Genomic DNA, 24,610 nt, shown 5'->3' on the forward strand with positions numbered 1-24,610 from the left:
TGAGTCACAAAACGAACACTTTTTGGTATATCATATTTCAATTTCTCCTTCTCTTGAACATACATGGCCAAGAGTTCATTAATTGACCATTCTTTTTTATGTGTGTTATAAGAGATCTTAAACAGAGTATATTCAAATGGGAGAGAGTTGAAAATGAAATGCACAAGGAATGACTTAGAAATCTCAACTTTAAGGGACTTTAGTTTAACGGCAATATCTCTCATTTCCATAATATGCTCGCGCACACTCTTGCTTTTGTCAAGTGTCATGCTTGCAAATTTTTTCATAAGGGTGTTAGTCAAAGTCTTGTCAGAACTTACAATTGTTCATCAATTGCCTTTATGTAAGCTTTGACTCAGTCACAATCAGGGATTGAACCCTTAATGCTTTGGCTAATATACAACTTAGTGAGCATCAAACTTAAACGATTAAATCACTCCCATTGCTTATAAGTAGCCTTTTCATTTGACGAACTAGAATCCATGGGAATGGGTGATTCATTCTCACAAAGCACCAAATCAAGATGTGAGAACTCAAGAAAAAAAATTATGCGTATGCCTTGAATTTATTTTGTTTTATTTACTTTGTTATTAGAAATATTACATAAAATGAATAATTGGTTAAATTAAATGTCTAGTTGAATTTCTATAAAACCAAATGTGTGAAAATCTTCTAGATAAATGTAAGAGAATTTTCAAGGGTATACAAATTAGAACAAATGAAATTTGGAGTCAATGCATGAGATAATAAAACTACAGACCCTTAGCAACCAAATAAGTTAAAATTAAATGACCAAACCAACCTTGGAATTTCGGATAAACTACCATGCAGCCAAGGAACAGGCTATCATAATTTTTAACAAAACAGAAACTGAGGGAAGTAACACATTTGGAGAATCTGGAACCTAGTAGAAGTAAGGCAATTAAATGATAAACAAAACTTGGGCGGTGATTGAGAGAAACCAAAGGAAATCCACAACCAATGGTTTGCCAAATCCAAGCGGTGACCGAGTGGGAAAAAGACAAAAACTAACTGTTAAAATTTGGGCAGTGACTGAAGGAAAATTTAAAGAAAACAGCACTAGAACTAGCAAGTCTAAATGGTGGAAATGAAGCAGCAAATAAGAGTTGGCCTGCTAGCTGGGCGGTGGAACATTTGCTGAGGCAGGAGTAACCGAAAGCAAGAGGATTTAGGTAGCATTGTTGTCTTTCTTACATTAAAACTCTACAAAACAACCAAGAGGAAGTAACTAGACAGTAGGCTCATTATTTGGGTGGTGATCAAAGGAGTGAAGTAGACAGACTTCTTTTCTTTCTTTCTTTCTTGCATCTTACAAAAACAGGATCGAGGGTGAGAAACTGAGTGTGAGGAAAAAAGGATTAGCAAGCTGTATCACCAGCCAAACAAAGACGAGAGAATACTGTCAGAAGGTAAAGGAAACTAGAGCTAAGAGTGAGGAACCAGAATCAGAAATTTTAGCAGCCTGCAACATCGAATTCTTAGGAGAAAAGGGTAAGAACCTGCACCTATTTTCTATTTATTCGGTGTAACTGAAAAATCACATTAGTTGCACGAGAACTTAGTAAAGAAATGGACTCTTAGACAAGGTGAAATCTTGTTTGAAGGAAATCAAGCTGTTGGACAGATTTGGAAGAAACTGAAAACTGTTGCTTGGATTTTAATCCATGAATGATGGAAATTTGTATATAACCTCTTAATCATCTGGTATATTTGAATTTGCATGTTGTGGGTGCTGGAATCTAGCCAAGAAAAACTAAGTGCTGTTGCGGGAGAAATTTTGTTTAGAATCAACTGTCCGCTAAGAGAAAGTTCTGACTTCTAACCCAGAGATAAGTGCTAATTATGTGGCTAGTTATTAGAAAATGGAAACTACAGCTAGGAAAGCATGATTATGTCCACTTTAAGTAATAAAAGAAGGATTAACCGTAGGAGTTGTAAGAATTGGAACTGTGGGCATGAAAGTAACCTGGTGCAGTCTGCTATGCACTAGATGTAGCAGGCTTGTGCAGACTTGTAATTTTATTCAGTTTTCCTCAGAAATTTTGGTCAAGAACTACCCTATCTAGCTTAGGATAACCTGCAACAAATTAAGTATCCTCTGCATGAGTGATTGAGACCAAAACCTGAGAAAGAAAAGGTGAGAAAATGTCAAATGATGAACTATTGTTTTGCTGGAAATTTAGTGACCGCAACCGAAAGAGAAAAGAGGAAACTCTGGTTATCCTTCGCAAATTTTAATCTCTAGACAAACGTATAGAACTGTAGCATGTCATAAGTCTCTTAACTTCAACAAGTAAGATAGAAATGAATTGAAACTAAAGTGAACATTGAAGGAAGAATGAGCTCAATCTGCTGCAAGAGTTTCTTTTCACTCTAGCCGAGAGGGAGTTTAAGACTTGGTTCAGCTTTGTTCTTTCATTTTTGGCTGTCAACATATATTCTTGCTTACGATGCTCTGTAGTTGGATAATTACTCCCAGCATGTCGAGTTAGGAGGAGGAAAGTAAAGAAGATGGGGGGAAAACAATCTTGTAATTGACTGCCTAGCTACTAGGAATTTGCATTTAGCTGAGGACTGAATTTATTGTTGTTTTTGTTGGAATTATGTGTTGAGGGTACATGTTGTTTGATCTAGTTTAGGCAGGCACAGAATGAATATCAAGTATTTAATGATTTAGCTAAGTAAAAGATGAAATATTAACAGAATTTAGGAAGTATATTGCCGAAACTTAGATATTGACTAAAACGGTAGCTAGCAAACCTTTCTATGACATTTTTGGAAACCCTAAAGTAACTGGTTATAGTTATATACATAACATCGCTTCAAATCAACTAATCTTGTCCTCACCATCATTTTAAAGATTTTAAGACTTGAAGGACTAGTGTAGAGAAATAAAATCTAAGTTACAAATGGCTTAAAGTTAATTAGTTAAAATGGAACCAATGGAGTGTTCCTAAGCTTTAATATTAGAATCTTGGATGGAAAACGGTTTAATCCTAATTTAAATATTTTATAAATTATAAACTTGAAAAATATGTATATTTCTTTGTTTAAAATAATAAAGTTGATAAGTTTCGAGATAAAATTTAAGAAAAGGTTAGATATATTATATCTTGTATTTTAAAGCCAAAACTTGACTTTAATAAGTTTAAATTATAAGGTAAAAAATGATAAGTGATTATCTACAAATTGTATCTTCATTTTAGAGTTATAAATTTATCTCAGGGGGTAGCTGTGAACCAGAAAGCAAACTCAAGGCTCGAGAGTAATTTATTTGAAATTTGGTGAGTGTTTCCGAATTTGTGTTTTTAACTGTTTGTGTTTAGTTAAGTGAAATTATGTGATAAATGTGCTTATTATGGAATATTGTTAGTGATTCATTATAAAGTGTATCTCAATTGTCCCTCGTCTTCTAAGTCAGGAGTGTACTTTATTGCATTCGACTTAGTTTGAGCTTGAAGGTTGATAATTGATCAAGTGTTATTATAAGTGTGCATGACTGTAAGTCGTGTGTGTATTTTACCACAGCAGCTGGACTGGGCTCCAAAACCCTCTGTTCAACGGACTATTCGAGCAGGCAAAAGGGCTTGGTCGGGTAGGACGGTAACTTTGGGTAAGTGTTTCGGTATGCTCGAGTATTCCCCGGAGTAGCAGATTACTGATATTGATATGGCCATCTAAGTGAGGGAAGTGTTTACTGTTTTGGAAGTTATAAGGAGGAGTTTGGCGAAGTGGGTAGTGCATTGAAGTGATTCTAATGCGAGCACCATATCCTTTTAAAATTGATTGTTCAGTGAAGTATTCTCCACTTTATTCAGTGAAGTGTTCCTTAGTTGCTTAATTTTGTTACTGGCTTATCTGGTTTAAGTGTTTATTGATTGTTGCTTGCATGGAAACTTGACTAAGCATTAGCACAACCATTTAGCTTTGTTTTTCTTACAGGAGTTGGATTGAAGAGTGAACGTTCAGTTGTTCAATGGTAATGTTATTTCTGAAGTTAATGTAAGATAGGCAAGATTAAAGAAGGTTTATCAAATGTTATATCTGAAGTTAATGTGAGCGAGTGAGTCCTGGCGAGAGCCAGACAGACGATTCGCTAACTTCAAGGGTACACCTTAGAAGAAGATGGGAGAAGTCAAAGAACCTTATCCATCTATTTGATGTAATTTTCACCGGATAGTATTGGAATATAAGATGAATCATTAAAAAGAGTAGTGATAGAAAAAATTGCAATATCTAATAATAAGCATACATTATTGCTGTGACGCCCCCACTTCTTCCTAGGACGAACCCTAGGATATCAGCGGGGTGTCTGCCCAACTATCGTCAGGACTCACGATTTGTTTTAACTTAATAAAGAATCACAAGTCAAACATCGACTTATAATTGAGAAATGTTTCAAATATACAAGTCCAAAAACTTCCAAAGTGACCATTTATAATTACAATCCACAATATCCAAGTATAACAAAATTTATACTTTAAGAGTCTCCAATTTCATACAAAAGATATACTAGCTTCCACCAAAAGCCGCTAGTCTAGAATCTCTAACTTTCACCTCCAAATCCTGTTAAGGAAAACAAATTTAAAGGGATGAACTAATGTTCAGTGAGGCCAAAAAAATTAAACAAGTGAGCAAGTAGCACTAATTAATCAAATAGCATACTTGAAAGCAATTTTAACATGAATTTTCATTTAAGTGTACAAGTAGGAAATAAACACACATAAAAGGATATAGGAACTCTCAGGAGCTATTTCCACGTCTGGACCGATTCAAGCTATTTGGGGTTGACTTTCCGTCAACTTAAGAAGCAACATGACCATAGCGCTCCACTTACTTCCTCCATCCAACATAGTACGCACTCGAATTCGGAACCAAATACGCATTAGATGGCAATACTATTCGAATATGTCAAGCAAGATATCAAAAGATCAAATTATAATATTTCCTAAGGTTCACCAAGTTTTTCGATCAAACGCTTGCCGACTTGAGTTACAAGGTTAGCCAGAGGGGTTTGGGCGCCCCCACAAGCCTGAGTGATCGATGAGACAACGCTCCAATCAACTTAAAATCAGTCATAGTACTGAGTCAGTATAAGAGGTACCTCCTACCCGAATAAGGTGTGGTACATGCTACCACTCAGAGAATCAATCATAGCACTGAGTCAGTATGAAAGGCACCTCCCACCCGAATAGAATGTGGTGTATGCTACCACTCAGTGCTCACGAGTTAAAACAGATTCGAGTACAAGTGCAAGTCACAAATATTCATGTAACATATATCATTCAATCAAGAGAGAGAGAACAAGGGCAGTAAAGTATATTCTAGTCTCAGCAAGTTCACGATTCACATAGCACTTATACAATTATCATTTCAATCATAGTAATATGAAGCATGCACTTGACACTTAGCAAATTCAAAAGCAAACGAACAAGTAAGTCCTTTAGTTGTCCGCACCGGAATTCCTTTCGAAATCCTCTTGAACACCTGAAAAAATATCAATCAACCATCACTAAATGCAAATCACCTCTAGGTCAATTTCCCCCTTAAACCATCACTCACGTACCCTAAGTCACATAGCATACAAGGGAGAAAACTCATTTGTTTAGGCAACCAAGAAAACGCATCAAGAGAGACTTAATCCTTTGGAAACCAAGATTCAAAATGAAGGTCTAAAGGTACAAGAAACCTTGTATCTATCCATGAAATCAAACTTAAAATGGACTAACAAGCTCAAAGGAAAGTTGGAAATTCTTAAGAAGGGCATTTTGTTTGAAACCAGAAAATTCCAACTTTGTGTGACAATACTTGAAAAATCACATCTTGAGTTCTGTAAGTCCAAAAATTGGAAACCTTATACCGTTGGAAACTAGATTCAATGTACTAAAACTATTTAGAAGACACTTTTTCCAGATTCAAATCAGAAATCATTCAAATCTCAGCTCTAACTTGCTGCTTCATTAAAACAGGGCAAAAAAGTCTCGAATTTCAGTGAAATTTGAAAATTTAGCAAAATTTATAGGAATCGAATTAGCCTCTAAAATTTATAACACTTAAATAACTTCAAGTCTAGTTTTAAACATAATAAGCAGAATGAAATTTGGATTTCCCTACACCAAGTTACAACAATTTTATGAAAACTGGTTTTTAAAACCTGATCCACAGATTTTCAGCCTTGGAGCATCAACACAGTTTTGAAATCAGGGCATAACTAGGGCTACACAAGTTCAAATTCAGTGTGATTTATGGCATTGAAAACTACATTTGAAGTACTAAAACTCATTCGAAGAAAACGTTTTCAAATTCATTCCACAAGAGGAGTGAAAATAAGCTACAAGATGCAGCTGTGCAGGTCTCTCGGGTAAAACAGTAAGAGCAAATCAATCAACTTTGCCGGTTCGCCATGGCTCACAGGAAATGAATTAGCATCAACTTGATATCGTTAGAAAGCCCTTGGAGTCTAGTTTCAAATGCCACAAACAGCACTTGATTTCGACTCTTGGACGAAAATTTATATGCTGTTGAGTGCGGATAGGCAGACTGTACAATTTTCCAGATTTGATTTTTCTCGCTTTAGCCTAACTTTCAACCACTTAAATGAAATGATTTTTGAGAGATAATTTTTACACACACAATCCAACATATAACAAGCATTTTTACAGCAATTTAACAACAAAATTCGAAATTAAATCAAGAGAAAAAAAATCAGCAAAATTTCAGACAGCATCTACTCTCTTTCTCTTCAACTTTTCTTTTCAACTTTCACAACCAAAACCAAATTGCCATTCACTAAAACAACAACTAAACAAACAATAATTTCTCAAGGCTACTACCTAAGAAGCCACCTCAAGACATCTACCTAAGAGTAAATTAAGAAAACAAGAGTATTTTGAAGTCATCTAACCTAGTTTTGTTTAGGGTTTCAAATACCCCTTCATAACAACTCAAAGCTACTACTAAAACTTGAATAAAACTAAAGGTCAAGTGACGTGAAGCTTGTTACCTCTCCAAAGATTCTTCAACCCTAGTTAGAGCCCAAGTTTTGCACCACCAATCCACCAAAAAATCACCACAAGACTGGAGCTTTCTTCTAGCTTGATCAACTTACAAAGGTTTGAAGGTTGTGGAGAGATTACTTTGACTAGATTCCAAGAAGTTCCTCTTTATAACACTCTCAATTCCTTTACTCAAACAATCTTTCCCTCAAAATGCTTCTGGCAACCAGATGACCCGTCTAAAAATCTGGATTATTATGAATTAATCCTTACAGATACTCAATCTGTGAAAATTTTCCCTATTCTAGATCAAAAGAATCCAGAAATTGTTAGTCATTCAAAATGTATCATAAAGAAAGTTTGTTCTCCTAATGAATGGACTTCTCTTTATTCAAAGAAATCCTTTTCAGTCAGATTCATTCCAGATGGATTTACTTATCAATATTACAAAATGGCATGGTATCGTGCTTTTTTATATAGACCATTCAACCATTCATGGTTCTTCACATTCAAAGAAAGTTGCAGTAGAGAATTTCCAATTTGATTCAATTATTGGTGGCAATGGTTTGGGCCTCAAAAAAAAATTCTACCTCCAAATACTTTAATGGGATTTCAGACCTATCTCAAAAAAGAAAAGGGGGAAGAATATACAAGGCCAATTTTTTCCACATGGAGTTCAAAGTACCATGGATTTTTTACTGGAGATTCAAAGTTCATCAAGAACTAGAGAAACCACTTCCAATGTCATTAGTCAGAGAATTCAAGATCAAATGGTGGACAGGATTCAATCAAGAGTATTGTGATTAAAAGAATGTTTTGAGATTTCTAGAGACGGGAGAAAAACTCAAGTGGATGAATCCAAATCAGTAATTTACAAAAGGAGTTAATACTCCCACAACTCCACAGAAGAAAGAAAAAGAAAAATCAAGCAGCTCGGCAGTAGAGACAATTGCAAATGATTTCTTAATGAAGAAAATGATGCAAAATTCGGAAATGCTCAAGGAATATTTGAATTATTTGCAAAATCAAGATAAAAAGAAGAAGCCAAGAAAGATGAGTCAGCTGGGTCATCATCGGTATCTACTTTTGATCATTTTGGTGGTCCTTGTGCTCAAGACCCGACAGACTTTTAATAAAGTTGTCGGCCAATCTCAAAGATGCCGATTTTAAGATAAGATAAGAATCTCAAAAGAACCAATTACAAGAAGATAACGTGTCCGCAAGAAAAGCAAATGAAATTCAAATGAAAAGTGTCGGCAATCAAATGCAAATGAAATCCAAAGACGAAAGTCCCTATAAATAGAGCTCAAAAATCGGATAGAAGGGCATCGAGTCTTTTAGCAATCCTAAGAATTTCTCTCTCTGTAAACCTTCCTCTTCCAGTTTTTATATTTCTTTGTACGCACTTTGATTCAAGAAGTTCAATAAAATTTCGAAGTTCGATTTCATCCAAAAGCCTCTGAAATTTAAAGCTTCCATTGCAAAGATCACTCTGATTATTTGTAAGTCTTATTTCTCAGCTTTGTTAAAAATTTTATACGCTTTCATATGCCTGGTTTGGTTCTGGTATCAGAGCCAGACCATAGATATTGCTAAATTTGAATTATTTCTTATATTAAATTTCTAATTTATGCTTTTATGTTATATATCTCATTTAAGACTTTATCTTGTTATTGGTAAGATTTTGAAGCTTTGTAAGTCGGTTGGTAAGTCCAGGGTAGGATGTTCCACGCTTAGGCTCGATTGTTCCTAATAAGATAAAAGACTAAATAAGATATTAAACATGGCATCATTCCTTAGACAATTTAAGATAGGATCTAATTCAAAACAAGTAAATATAGTACAAAGCCATGAATATCATATGCCTGTAAATAATTCAGATTGGACTATTCCAGAAGAAAAAATAGAACATATTTATAGAATAGGCCCTTTAGATTTCAAAACAGCCTTATCAGTTAAAACTCATGAGGAAACAATTTCTATTGAAGAAGAATATCAATCTATTCCATTATTGAATCATAATACAATTCAAAAATATCTTAGTAAAGGATATAGATATATTCATATAGGTTTAATTCAAGTTGCGGTAAAACCTTTATTCCATCTAGGAGTAGATGCTCCTATATATCTAGCTTTAAGAGATACAAGACTTAAAAGATATAAAACTTCACTTTTATCTATGATTCAAACAAACGTATGTAATGGACCAATTTATTTCAATTGTGCCCCAAATTTTTCAGTAGATTTAACAGATCCACATGTTTTGAATTCAGTCATACTAGATATTCATTTACAAAGTGATGAATTTGAAAAACATACAAAAACTTTTGCTGTAATTTACCGAATGTATTATAGGCCTCTATCTTCATAATTAAACCCAAAATTTATTATGACTCCAACCTTAAAGGAAGAAACCACATTACTTCAAATAGATGCAGATAGGCCCACAACTTATACTCCAAAACGATTAAAAAATGGAATGAAATTACTATACCAAGTGAATTTATAATACAAAATCCACAAGTACCAAGAAATATTGAACAAACTAGTCCAGAAGATATAATAGAAGAACCTGATGGAAAAGTATTAATGAGATTTGCCTCATTTAGAGAAAGACCTTCCACTTCAAGCCATTCATGGATACCCGCTAGAAGATCTAGTTATGAAGCAATAGATACAAATTTTCCTGTAGAGAATTCTTCAACATTCAAATTCAAAACTCCTGTTCCAGAAGTAATCAATCAAAATAAATCAGAATATTCCCCAACACATTCTCAAATGCAAGGTGAAATAAATGTAATAAGTAAAAAATATAAAATAAATCATAAATACTTACAAGAAGATTTTGATGATGAAGAAAATACAGAAAAAAGAATTTGGTTTTTCAATTATCATCAGAATGTAAAGAAAAATTAATATTAGAATGGAAGAATGAGTTAGAAAATAGAAATTTTGATTTTCCTTTTTTCTCTTGGTTATCATTCTATGTCTCAAAAATAGGAATAAATGATATATATAATACGTCACAGATAAATGTTCAGACTAATTTATATAAAAAATGGAAATTAAAAGACGATCAAGTAGTAACCTCAATTCATCCTCCATTACAAGAAGTAAAAGTTAATTTAGGACAAGGAGAAGTTATTGCATCCCCTTTTAAAAAAGGACGAGAAGCCGAAGCAAGTAGTAGTAGCAATAATGTGAATCTAGATGATATTAAAAAATTATATCAGCAAAATAATTACACAAATCAAATTCTACATACTATATCACAACATATAGAAGTAATAAGTACTAAAATGGACAGTATTCAGAAACCAGTTACAAAATTTCCTAATGATATTTCAGCACCTCATTTTCAACCTAGAAGTTTGACAAGAGATAGAGAGCAAGAATTAATTCAAAGTGTTAATACTCAAAGAATAAATAATACAGATAATATATTGAATAGAATATCTCAAACATTACAAATTCTAACAACAGAAGCTCAGACTCAAACTCCTAGAATAAATACATTAGATAATATAATAAACGAAGAAATATCATCAGAAGAATCAAGCTACTCGAAAAATGATGAAGATATAATTTTACCTATAGAAGAGCAATTTAAAGAAGAAGATAATAATCAAATAAATAAAATAAGAAGAAGAAGACCTTTTAAAAGTAATAAAAAAGATTGGCAAATAGTAAGCACTAGAAATTATTATCCAAGACCTAGTCCCCCAGACAGGGGCGGAGGGAAGGGGGGGGGCCAGGGGGGGCAACCGCCCCCCCTCCAATTGTTAAAAAAAAAAATTTCTAAGTAAAAAAAAAATTATTATTATGTTTTGCCCCCCCAAAAATTAATCAAAAAATTCACTTTGCCCCCCCAAGGGCCCAAATAATAATATTTGAAAGTCCAAATAACAGAGAATTATTTTTTTAACGTATGAAGTGCAAAGAAAAGATAGCCCATTAGTTAACTTGGCAATTGACTGCCACAATTCTTCTTCCTAAGTAGAAACGTCAAAGTAGAAAATAGAAACGTCAAAGGCTTGGGCCCCGAAGAACTTTCTCCTGTGAAGGCTTGAAGAAACTTTCTCCTGTGAAGACCTTCCCCCGCTGGCTAAGGATTGTACATTTGTACCATTGCATTTTGCATGGTCTAGCTGTCTAGGTAATTTTTTTTTTAACAATTGGAGGGGTGTAAAAAAAATTTTTTTTTTACGTACAAATTTATTTAGTAAAATGTGGGTGTAAAAAAGTTCGCCCGCTAGTTGTTTGATGAATTGATCGAGAAGGACTTGTATTATTTTTCGTACTTGTAGCATTGAGTTTTATTGGGGAAATAACTTGTCGCATTGAGTTTTAGTTTTCTGCTTGTCATTTTACTGAATTTATTTTTTTTCCCACCTTTGTGAATTGTGTGTGTTTGGTAGGAACTATAAATTGAGTTTCAGTTAATGCAACATTAAAAAGTTGTTGCGTTTTGCAGCTGCAGAGCTGAGCTTGAGTTTCCTTTGGCGGGAAATGGAGTCTTGTCTACTTATGACCCATTGGTGTAGCCTTGATGAGTTTAAGTAGTCTATTTTGCACATTTAATGTTGGAACCATCTGCCATTTTTCGTGTGTCTGAAACCTTTCTTGGAGCCGCACAACAAATGATCACCATGAAGTAAATTGGAAGTGGAAATCATTTATTAGGGAAAAAAAATAATAAGTGATGTGACTTGGACAACTTTGACAAAGGGCTCATGTTTGTAAAAAAACATGGTAGCTTAAGAAAAACCAGTGGTACTTGAGTTGCTTTCAAGTTTCACTGAGAAATTAATTTTCTGGAACGTATAAATTGCATTCATGAGCCTGGCATGGATACTTTTACTGGCATGGATAGTTATTGATTATTTTTTGGATTACAGTAGTTGATGAGTTCAAGTAGGTGTTAGTTGTTCAAGTTCAGCCGATTTAATAACAAGCTATGAAAACTTCCTTGAGATATGTTTGAAATGAGAACTTGTTCTGCTCTAATGGAGATCTTTTATCATTTGTTTGCATTTTATTATTGAATAATACTTTGTGCATGTCACTTATGTCTACTTAGGTTGCAAATGTTCTTGCTGCTTTTATTCCATCTCTATAGGCCATAATCAGCATTTCTCAATCAATTTTATTTCGATTGCAGGTTGTTGTTTGTTGCAAATATAGTGGTAATGGCCAACAGGACAATTGATTCTTTTTTCAAGAAAAGACGTCTAGAACCAAGTGGAAGTGGTGAAATTCCTTATCCTCTTCGTGATTCTTCTCCTAAGCATCAAACAAAGAAATTTTGTAGAGCTGAATCATTAGAGTTTGATATTTCATCCATAGAACGTGATCCTGGAAAGAGAAAATCCATTTGGGAATATCTAGAGCATCAAAGGGATGAGGTACGGAGAGCATATATTAAGTTTGGGCCATACCAACCTGAGCTTCCGATTGAATCAATGGTTGTTGACAAGAAGGGCCGACGTTTCCTTTTCTCTTGGTATAAATTGTTTCCAGATTGGTTGGAATTTTCTCCAACAAAGAATGCTGCCTTTTGTCTTCCTTGCTCACTTTTTTTCCAAGCCAACGGACCGTTTTGGATCAATGGCCTTCACAACTAGTGGATTTAGATCATGGAAGAAGGTAAATGATGGAAAAAATTGTGCATTTTTAAATCACATTGGAAAAGATCCTAACTCATCACACAAAGTGGCAATGCAATGCTATCATGATTTGGGAAACTCATTGCAACATCTTGACAAAATTATTGAGAAGCAAAATTCTGAGCAGGTTGCAAAAAATCGGTTGCAACTTCAAGTTTCCATAGATGCTGCAAAATGGTGTGCATTTCAAGCGGTGGCTTTTAGGGGTCATGATGAAAGTTTAGATTCTAACAATCGAGGTAATTTTATTGAGTTGATCAAGCATGTGTCTTCTTATAATGAAAAAGTGGCTGCTGTGGTTCTTGATAATGCTCCTCGAAATGCATCTTATACTTCTCCTACGATCCAAAAGGAGATATTGTCCATTTGGTCGATCAAGATACAAAAGCATATTCGAGAGGAGATTAGTGATTCAAAATTTTCTATACTTGTTGATGAGGCTCAAGATAGATCAAAAAGAGAGCAAATGGCTATTGTTCTTAGATTTGTGGACAAGCAAGGCTATATTCGAGAGAGATTTTTTGACATTGTTCATGTGCACGAAACCAATTCCTTGACTTTGAAGAAGGAGATATGTGATGTCCTTTCTCGCCATAATCTTAGTGTGCAAAACATTCGTGGCCAAGGATATGATGGAGCTAGTAACATGCGTGGAGAATGGAATGGACTGCAAGCATTATTTATTCAGGAGTGCCCTTATGCATATTATATTCACTGTTTTGCTCATCGACTGCAATTAACATTGGTAGCAACATCTCAAGAGGTAATTCCTGTGGAACAATTCTTTACAAACTTATCTCTTCTCATAAATTTAGTTTCATCTTCTTGCAAACGGGTGGACCAACTTAGAGTTGCTAGAGCTGCTAGAATTGCTGAATTGATTGCTATTGATGAACTTGAGACTGGTAGGGGTCAGAATCAGATGGGTACCTTAAAACGGCCAGGGACTACAAGATGGGGGTCTCATTTTAGTTCTATCTGTAGCTTATTCACAGAATATGAAGACATTTGCTCTGTCCTAATTGATGTTATCAATTATGGAAATACATCAACTCAAAGAAGTGAAGCTGACAGAGTTTATGATTTCATGACATCCTTTGATTTTGTTCTTGTTATGCATATGATGAGGGACATTTTAGGATTTGCACAAGTACTTTCTCAAGCTTTACAATGCAAATCTCAAGATATTTTGAATGCCCTTAAATTGGTTTCAGTAACAAAGGATCGACTTCAAAGTTACAGAGATAATGGATGGAATGAATTGTTCACCAATGTAAAGACATTTTGTGATGCACGAAATATAGAGATGCCCGATATGAATGTCATTTATAAAGCAGGTCGAGGAAGAATTCGAAAACAAAATGATCCAATTACCATGGAGCATCACTACAGGATTGATGTGTTTTTGGCAACGGTTGATTCTCAAATACTTGAAATGAAGAATAGGTTTAAGGAAGATGTAATAGAGTTGCTTATTCTTAGTTCAGCATTGCACCCCAAAGATAATTTTCAGGCTTTCAATATTGAACAAATTTGTCAACTTGCAGACAAGTTTTATTCAGCTGACTTCACAGATCAAGAGAAGTTACACTTAAGAACTCAATTAGAGCTTTTCCAGATTGAGTTTTCCTGTAATTCTCAGCTTCAAAATTTGTCATCACTTCAGGAGTTGTGCCAAGTGTTAGCGAAGACAAGAAAGTCAATGTGCTATACTCTTATTGATAGATTGATTCGTCTTATTTTGACTCTTCCTGTTTCAACAGCTACAACAGAGCGTGCATTTTCTGCTATGAAAATCATCAAGACTTGTTTGCGTTCTAGGATGGAGGAAGACTTTCTTGCCAACTCTATGATAATGTATATTGAGAAAGAAATTGCTAGAACTTTTGATGTAAATTCAATCATTGATGACTTTGATAAAATTAAAAGTCGTCGTGCACAATTTCATATGTCCCACACAGTCAAATAGATTTGTAAATATGATGATATTTTTGTATATGTGAAGCGTATAAGTAATTTATATAAGGTTGTTTCTAATCTTGTGGTATATATGTTCACATTATATTTTTTTTGTAAATATATTTTACTTTCATTGTTATAGACTCGCCCCCCCCAAAGTTAATTCCTAGCTCCGCCACTGCCCCCAGACATTCAATATGAAGAAAGATCAAAATTTCATACCACAAAATACGACGGAGATTCAATTTATGAATGGAATATAGATGGAAGAGCAGAATATGAAGTATTAAATACTTTACAAGAAATGGGAATGGCCAGACTAGCTTATAAGTTAAAAAAATATTCAAGAAACAAATATTGCAACATTACTAGTATCAGGATTTACTGGACAATTAAAAAATTGGTGGGATAATGCCTTAACACTTCAAGATAAATTATCAATATTAGATCATACAATAGAAGTAGAAGATGATCAAGGTAATATCCAAGTACAATCAGATGCTGTAGAATTTTTAATTGTTACCATAGTAATGTATTTTGTAGGAAATCCAAAAGAAGAATTAAATGCAAATAAAGCATTTTTAACAAATTTAAGATGTCCAACTTTGTCAGATTTTAGATGGTATAAAGATATATTTTTAACAAATGTATTAAGAAGACCAGATTGTAATACTTCATTTTGGAAAGAAAGATTTATTACAGGATTACCAAGTTTATTTTCACAAAGAATAATAGATAATTTACAAAAAGAAATGGGAACAGATGTTATTTCATTCGAAAATATTACTTTTGGACAATTATTTGCTTTTGTTAAAAAAGAAGGTTTAATATTATGTTCAGAATTAAAACTTCAAATTAAGTACGATTCCAAAACAAAAGAAGTAGGATCATTTTGTGAAACATTTGGTATCAAAAGAATTAAATCACCTTCAGCATACAAAAAGAAAAATAAAAAAGATATAAAAATTCTAACAAAGAAGAAAAATATGAGAAAAAGAAAAGTAAAAAATTTTATAAAAAGAAAATTGTTTGTTATAAATGTGGAAAAATAGCACATAAAGCAGATAAATGTAAACTTAAAGAAAAAATTAATGAAATTTGTGCAGAAGATGAAGAAATAAAGAATAAATTAATAAATTTATTAATAAAAGAAAAGGAGCAAAGTTCAGAAGATGATTATTATAATGACATAAGTACTTCAGAAAGTGAAGAAGATTGTAATTGCTCAAATAATCCAAAATACATAAATGTAATAACAAAAAAGGAACATAAAGAATTTTTATTAGATATGATAGAAAAAATTGAAGATCCTTTAGCTAAAAAAGAATATTTAGAAAGATTAAAGAGTTTAATTATACAAGAAGAAAAAATGCCAAAAATAATTGAACCATTTAGTATTTCAAAACTATTAGATAAATACCCTAATATAAATAATATGAAAAAAGAAACTACTAAAGATCTTCAAACAGAAATTAATAGTTTTAAAATTCAAGTAAAACAATTACAAAAAGAAATAATAGAATTAAAAACTAAAGACTTAGAAATAGAAGCTAAAATGACATTAATAGAAAATCAACCTTCTACTTCAAAACCTCTAACCACGGAAGAAATAGTTATTTCAGAAAAATCATTGGATGAAAAACAGTATTTAAATACAATAGAGAAGATAACATTTCAAAAGTGGTATGCTTTAGTTACAATAATAGTAGAAGATTTCAAAGAAACATGTGTAGCCCTATTAGATAGCGGAGCAAATTCAAGTTGTATAAAAGAAGGAATAATTTCTACCAAATATTGTGAAAGAACAAATGAGACTTTAATGGCAGCAAATGGAGAAAATTTACAAGTAAAATATAAATTCACAAAAGGATCAGTATGTAATAATAATTATTGTATTAGACATAACTTTATAATTGTAAAAAATATAAGTAATGATATAATATTAGGAACACCCTTTCTTATTCAAATATATCCATTTTCAGTAGGACATGAAGGAATTTCTACGAATATTATGGGAAAAACTATTACTTTTAAATTCTTAACACCAATTAGACAAAGAGAATTACAAATGTTACAATCATCCTCTATTTATAAAACAATAAATTCAATTACCAAGGTAAAACAACATATAAACTATATAAAGGAAGAAAAATCTTATTTAAAAATTGAAAAACAATTGAGAGAAATTCTTAGGATTGCTAAAAGACTCGATGCCCTTCTATCCGATTTTTGAGCTCTATTTATAGGGACTTTCGTCTTTTGAAAGAATGCGAAGGTATCTCCTGGTATTGTTTCTATCATTGTATCTTTTTCGAATTGCTTTGATCAATTCCCTAATTTGCTCCATTTCCCTGTAAAAACTCTCTTGTTAAAAAATCAGGAAGAGAATTATTTTCTCCTTTAATGAATTCTATATCAAAATCAAATACTGATAAAATTGCTTGCCATCTAGCAAAAATTTGTTTTGAAACAATATTTTGAACATCTTTTTGTAAAACTTCTTTTGCAGATTTACAATCTATTCTAAGTAAAAAATTTTTATTGTATAAGTCATCTTGAAATTTTGATATACATAATACTATAGATAAAATCTCTTTTTTAATAGTAGAATAATTCTTTTGTGGACCGGACCAAGTTTCTGAATGAAATCTAACTAATTATTCTTTTAATTCTTCTATTCTTTGTTTTAGAATTCCTCCATATCCTAATTCTGATGCATCTGTTTCTACTATCATAAGAGCTTTAGAATTTGCAAGCAAATTTCCAGATGAAATAAAAGAGAAAAATCAATTGCAAAGATTTTTAGGATGTTTAAATTACATTGCAGATTTCTTTCCTAAACTAAGACAAGAATGTGCTATATTATTTGATAGACTAAAGAAAAATCCTAAACCATGGACCGAAGAACATAGTTAAAAAATTAAATATCTTAAAGAAAAAATTGAATCATTACCATGTTTATGTCTTCCTCATGGCTGAAGGAGGAGCTTTCTTCCCTTATTTTGGAGCTTCAATGGCCGGCCAAGGAGTTGGCTAATTAGGAGATGAAGTACACGGCCAAGAGAAAGAAGAAAGAAAGCAAATGAATTTTTTTTGGTCAATGTTTCTTTTTACTTAAAGGCTAATGGTAGTCCAAGTCAAGGTCAAAATTCCATGGATGTTGTGACAATTGTCCTTCCAAGATTATCATCATCCTATTGTTTTCTAATCACTAAAATATCTAACCAATCTCTAATTATCTCTTAACACCTTATAAAATAATATACCTCTGTACAAAATTCCTTTTTAATCTTCAAAAATTTATCGCACTTACCGCATTAACGGGTCCCACTTCCATAATGCACTTCAAACTTAACATGCACTAACTTATACATGAAAAATAATTTAAAATGTGATTCACTTGTAAAAATATCTAGGAGATTAAGACAATAAAATAAAGTATAGAAAATGTATTCGAAAAAATAAAATAATATAAAATAAAGAAATTTTTCGAGTCCTCACAATTGCTATGAAATTTAAGACATAAAAGTTGAATTAACCAATGTTAATTCAAATAATAAATTCAAAACTTTCTGTAGGTAGAGGCTGCTTAACATGCATTGAATTTATTTTCTTCATAATAAAACTATTAAATTAAAACTATAAAAATAGAAAATTTTCATACTTGTGGGCATAGGAAAATCTCTTAATACAATGTTAAACTTCCTATCTTATTTCAATTAATGTCATTAAAACCACTACTTGCCTATGGGCCAACTGATAGTTTTAAGAAATTAATTGTTTGCTTAATTATATGTTATTCATTTAATCACTTAACATTTATGTGATTAAAATTCTAAATATCACGTATATAAGATGTTGTGGCCACTTTTAAATACAAGATGTAAAGATCTTTAAGATAACATCTAAATAATTTATAAGTGACAAAATGAAAGGTTGAAAGATATTACAATTTATACTTTTAAATAATTAGGTGAAAGTGCAGCAAGTAAACAAACTGTTGATGCCAATTATTAATCATAATTCTAAGAGGCATAGAGTTGCTTAAATAGAACTCATATAGACATAAAGTGCCTCAAAAGTAAAGTTCAACCTTTATGATATTTTAGTATACATGGTGCAAAATAAAAAAGTATAAGTATACTAACCATAATTTATATAAGACATAAATAGTTATGTTGTCATGTACAAGGATAACCAAACAAATGTTATATAATGATTTTGTTGATCAAATATCAAATTAACTATATATGTATGCACTCAGTCATATAAATCATATCCACTACATATATGTATGCACTCAGTCGTATAAATCAAATTGTTTTGATGAATACCCACTACAACCAAAGATGAGATGTAAAACTACATATTGGATGGCTCAAATTCAACTCCATATATGTTTTTTAGATTGTTATCATACATGATAACAACAATCATGATATGTACCAATACATATAACACCAACAACGAAAGAATATGTCAGTCTAACAAACATTCAAATCATTATCAAGTCATACCAGATTAAACAAATCCTAATGAATTGCATGACCCAAATAAATCATCACAAGAATGATAAATATACATGAGGTTAGCCATTAATCTCAATTATCCAGATAATGGAAATATAGGTCCCATGACAAATTAGATTTGATTCATTTGACACTGTATGAATCTATGCAATTTATCAGATTGACAATAAGTCATGAAGTTATATATTTAACAACATGGTTAGAGGGTGGTTCTGATGCCACATGTTAAACAAATAGGTACAAACAAGTTGTACTAAGCAGTGAAAATTTAAATGATTTATCTCCAACCATTGTTGTCAAGCAAGGTTTAAATATGTATAGCTCCTTGTCTTCTTTCCTTCTTCTTCTCTATACTAACACTTTCTACTAATGAAGAAAATGTGTAAATATGTAGAAGAACAAATAAGTAGAAGAAGGGCTAAGATTAAGCATCTTCTAACTCATGGAACCAGAGTATGTAGTGTTGATATACCAATGGCTATTTATAGGCTAGACTAGAGATTCTTATTCAAAATCCCTATGGTTTCCTTCCATCAAGAAAATCTTGCCATAATTCATAATTGAAAATAACTTTTTCTGATTAATTGATTGATTTGATTGATTAATTGATTGAATAAGGTATCAATTAGCAAAAGATACCAATCAATCATTATCAAATGGAAGATACTAATTAATTAGTGATAAAATGTCAATCAATTAATTAAAATATCAATCACGTTATGAACTAAATTGACTTCAATTCTTGAATAATCCTCATCATTTTTGCTTCTATTGTTACACAAGATTCCCTCTTTTATGGAAAAGGTTTGTATCAATAATTATGATTTTATGTATGGATAATTTCTTAATATTTTGTTCATTAGCAATAAAATATTTTCTTTGTGTGTTGATTAACAAAAATATGTTTTTGGGGGGAGAAGCACTATTTCACCAGTCAAGTCATAAGTATCTAACATATTCATACCAAATGATTTTCCACAAAGTGGTAATGAAATATATAACTTGTTTAAATCTTTCCATTTTCTAAGTTGATACGATCTACTTATTTATAGAGTTATTTACTCCATTGCAAACATTTTTGGAACACCTCTAATAGAGGGACAAATAATCCATTTCAAAATAACTTATTGTCAACCTCTCTTCAATATAAATCTATTTGATTCAGAGGGGAAGAACTTACATCAGTATCACAATTTCAATTCAAACATGGGTTTGATTCACACCTTATATTCTGAGAAATATTTACCATTTAAAATGAGGAAAAAATTGATTCTTTGTCTAAAAAAAAGGTCAATAAAGGGCAAATGTATAGAATTTTTCAACGGGATAGTGTCTTTACAACTTTCTCAAAATGGAATCTATTCCAAATATATATGTCATAGTTACTTCGATGGCATACAATATCTAAATGTGACATTTTTGTACTTTTTCTGACCTATTACTGATACTAAGTAGCAACCAAAAATTGGTATCATTTTTTACTATATTATGCACGGATCAAATATATCATGATGAATTCTTTAGAAAATTTGTGCCTTCTACTATGTAATTTGATGAGTAAGATATTGAGTAAGTGTTTACATAATCTTCGTATGTCCAAAGAAAGGATTCATCAAAATAAAATACTGAGTCACCATTGATATCAACAAATCTAAGATCACCAATATTTGGGAGTTCCTTTATTCAACCTTTTTCCTTCTTCTTGTTGTTGATATCTCGTTCGTAGACATCACCTCTTTGTTTCTTAGGTCTCTAGAATGTTACAAACAAAGTTTGAAAAGTTCAAATCTTTGATAGCTCCATCATCTATGATTGAGTTGTGAAAATTTCTGGATAGACATCCTGCATCTGAACCAAATTCTTTCTAGTTATAGAATATCTTTCTAGCTACTTTGGAACAATTAGGATATTCTCTAGAAGAAATACAAGGTTTTGTTTCTGGCAACAATATGCTTGGTCTTGCTTTTGGAGTCAAATTAATATATTCTAAGAAGAAATATTTGAATATCAATCTCATCGATATCATCAATCTTATACCGAATCATATTAATCAAATCACTTTTTTGAGAAATATGAGACATCTAAGTCATACAAGTAAAGAGATTATCCGTTGATAAAAAAGAGAAAAATGTGAACAGGGATTAAATTGATGATAAAATAGAATTCTAGGTCACAAATAGTGAATCGATTGGTGATGAAGAAAGAGAATTCTTAGTTCAGTTCTTCACCTTAATGATAGAAAAAAGGATTGGTCAAATTCTATTAAATCTAACTCATAGTGATCATTTAATAAAAAATGACTCTGGTTCAATATGTGGAAGTAGGAACTAGGAAGGGATTAATTTTAGATTTTATTGAGATCCAAAGTTTGAGGACTTTCATCTTGTCATCCTCTCCCAATTAGAGTCCACATCACACCTACCTTTGTTTCTCATCTCCCTCAAGAATACTTTTCCTCTTTTCTTGTCTGTAATGTCCTATCCCAATTTTTTATTTTTAAATTTTTTGTCTCTTTCACTCATTAAAATTGATGGTAGCGACAACTATGTTGGACACATAAGAGGCAAAAGAGGAGGTGGCATTAGAGATACCGCAGAAATGGAAGATGAAGAGGATGATGCTAAATGATTTTTTTGGAGAAAGACGGTAACAGAGGGAGTAACAGTGACATTGGGTAAGAAGTATGATGTGGCAAAACTTGAATCATTAGGTGTGAGAACCCTCATTTTTAAAATACAATTTCCCCAAACTACATGCCTTGCACCAAGATTTAAACCATCTCTTATATGCCCTAGCATTATATTTCACAATGTGTTACAACAAATCCCTTGTATTGACCCTCACTTTAAAACAAAATTTTCTTATTTACATGCCTTATTATAAGATCTAGACCATTTAATATATGCCCTTACAAATTATTTTCTATGTGTTATAATAATTTCCATGCATTTCATTTCAATTCATTTTACTTGAAGTAAAATATTTCCTTGAGCTAGGTTGTAAATAATTCACCACTTGTAATTGTCCAAGTGTTCTTTTATTAGTGGTAGAGACTTTATGTGAGAGATTTGAGGTGTTGAATAATTATTGGTGCATTTGGAAAGGTAAGAATGGCATTAGTCAAAGATTAAGAAAGGTTAGGACAATAATGGAGCCATGTGGCAAAACCCTAGCCATGTATCTTGTTTGACCAAAGGATTAGAGGAATTTTAAACCAACTTTGCTTCATTTTCCTCCAAAATTTCATCCACCTTAAGGGCTTCCAAGGGAAGGAAGAAAACTCCATCTTCTTGCTATGACAACCTTAGTTTGATCTTGAACAAAAACCAAAAGAGAAAGATCTAGAGTTTGTGAGAAAATTTCCTTCAATCTTTGAGGTTGTTTCAAGCCTAAAGTTTCTATTGTGGTGGTTTGTTTGGTGACCAAAGCAACTTGTAAGTAAGGTATGTAATCTTTAAAATTTGGGTTTATGATGTTATATCATCTACTTGAGGTTGAAATGGTGAAAAACAACTTGTTATGGTTGAATTTGGGGTTAGTTTCTTGAGTTAATCAAGTAATGGTTAGGTTTACTAATATGCATACCAAGTGTTTGATGAAATGTCTAACCCTTATTCATGTGTGTTTATGAAGTATTGATATGTTTTAAACCCCTATTTAGTTGGATCTAATACTTGTTATGTGCAAGGAATGAAAATAACAAGAAGAGTAGAAGTTAGAAATTTTTTTTAAAGTGTGCTGACCGAAACCTTTTAAGCTTGCTGCCTGGTTTTTCCTTAATATTTTCATGCACATTTTGGCTACAAATGTGAGTGTTATATGTTGGGTTATGTGTGTGGAGGTTGTCTACAAAAAATTAGCCAATTTGGTTGAATAAATTTTGAGTTATAAACAAAGGAGGAAAACTGGACTAGGTCCAGAAATTTTCTGTCCAGCAATCTTGTTAAGGTCATAACGTGTTACTCACTGATTGGAATTGAGTGATGTTAGTGGCAATTGAATGTAGACTCTTAGAGCTTTAAAATGGTGCAAAGCTCATTTTCTGGTTCATCCTGAACGATCCGTGGCGAGTCTAGAAAGTTGGCTGTCCGGGCGGTACTGTTCATCCGAGACAGTCCAGAAAGTTCATTTGGTTTCTTAATTTTGAGCCACTTATGTTGGGATTTTGGAAATGGTTTCTTCTAGACAAATTTACCCTTATGAACCTAGTTTCCAATGCAACTCACGGAACCTAATTCTGACTTTCCCACAATGAGCAATGACCGTTTTCCCGAGGCTGGCCGGACGAGATAGTTTAACCCGTAATGAAGCCTTTGAGCTTTAGTGAAACTTTTCTTTTGCCAAACTTTCATGTACATACTAGACTTGTTTTCCATGAACTTTCACCGTGGTTTAGACCCTATTTGCATGCCGGATTAAGTAGCTTAAGCTACTCACTTGGCCTCTTACTGAACCTATACTTTAGTAGGGAACGAATCCAATTATTAATACTTGCACTCGTTGACCTAGGTTTGGGCAACGACGGTGATCGTAACTGAGACGTTTGACGTCGATTATTACTTTTGGTTGACAGGTGAGTGTTCCACTACCTGCTACCTGTTTATGTGAAATATCTGAATACTTGATTTACGACTGTTTGAGCCAAACCCTAAGTTGATAAAAATGGAGGCGAGTGTGTACTTTATCGCACTCGTCCTCCTTCACTCCCACTGAGGCTCTGTATACTGCTATTGTGAAATGTGAATTCTCTATATGTGACTGTACTTGTGTTGTTTGGGTGATATCCCATCAACTACTACTACTGTTTGGGTACCCAACCTCATAGGTGAGTCGGTTGTATCAAGCCAGCAAGGGCTTGGTCGAGAAGACCAATAAACCTTGAGGACTGTTTACTGTTCACTGGAAATCGAATCTTGCTTGGAGGTCCCTGGTGAAGCATAACCGTTGTGCTTGCTTATTGTGTTGTCCAGCACCACCAGTGATAAAATCCTCGGCTTGATACTGTTTCATTGGAATCCTTGAGCATTGGAAACTCGGATTCCTGGTATACTCGAGTGTTACCAAACTACTGTTTATGGAGTGCGGGCCCGGTGGGGGGTTATTTGATGGACGGAGACTGGTGAAAGTGGTTTTCTACGGACCTATATACTGTTACAAGTGTTGACGGAGTGTCAACAGGAGGCAATTATGATCAAGCTCAAGTGGACCTTTGGCTTTTGAAAGCCACCCGTATCCTTGAATTGAACTGTGATTAAACTGCTATTTTACTGTACGGTGTTTAGTTGGCTATTTTGTGATTTTATGTGGCTATGTGTTTACTTGTTTACCTGGAACCTCACTGGGCTTTAGCTCACCCCGTTCCCTTTGTTTTCCTTAATAGATCGGGAAGGGATTTGATAGGGGGCTTTCTTAGCTTTATTTTGCCGCTCTTGCGTTTTGA

The 24,610-nt window shown here is 32.8% G+C and overlaps 1 protein-coding gene across 1 annotated transcript; it reads left to right on the forward strand.

Annotated features, from left to right (window-relative positions):
* The first annotated feature begins 10,828 nt into the window (after nucleotides 1-10,828).
* On the forward strand, nucleotides 10,829-14,680 carry LOC113704712 (uncharacterized). The gene is made up of 2 exons (XM_027226587.2): nucleotides 10,829-11,172; nucleotides 12,178-14,680. Exon 2 carries the CDS (start codon nucleotides 12,417-12,419, stop codon nucleotides 14,649-14,651), a length of 2,235 nt encoding a protein of 744 aa, XP_027082388.2. The 5' UTR covers nucleotides 10,829-11,172; nucleotides 12,178-12,416; the 3' UTR covers nucleotides 14,652-14,680.
* The last annotated feature ends 9,930 nt before the right edge of the window (nucleotides 14,681-24,610 follow it).

The sequence above is a fragment of the Coffea arabica genome, chromosome 8e (genome assembly GCF_036785885.1).
Source record: "Coffea arabica cultivar ET-39 chromosome 8e, Coffea Arabica ET-39 HiFi, whole genome shotgun sequence".
NCBI lineage: Eukaryota > Viridiplantae > Streptophyta > Magnoliopsida > Gentianales > Rubiaceae > Coffea > Coffea arabica.

Coding starts and splice junctions, on each gene's coding strand:
- LOC113704712 (XM_027226587.2), top strand. CDS start 12,417: ATGAGGTACGGAGAGCATATATTAAGTTTGGGCCATACCAACCTGAGC.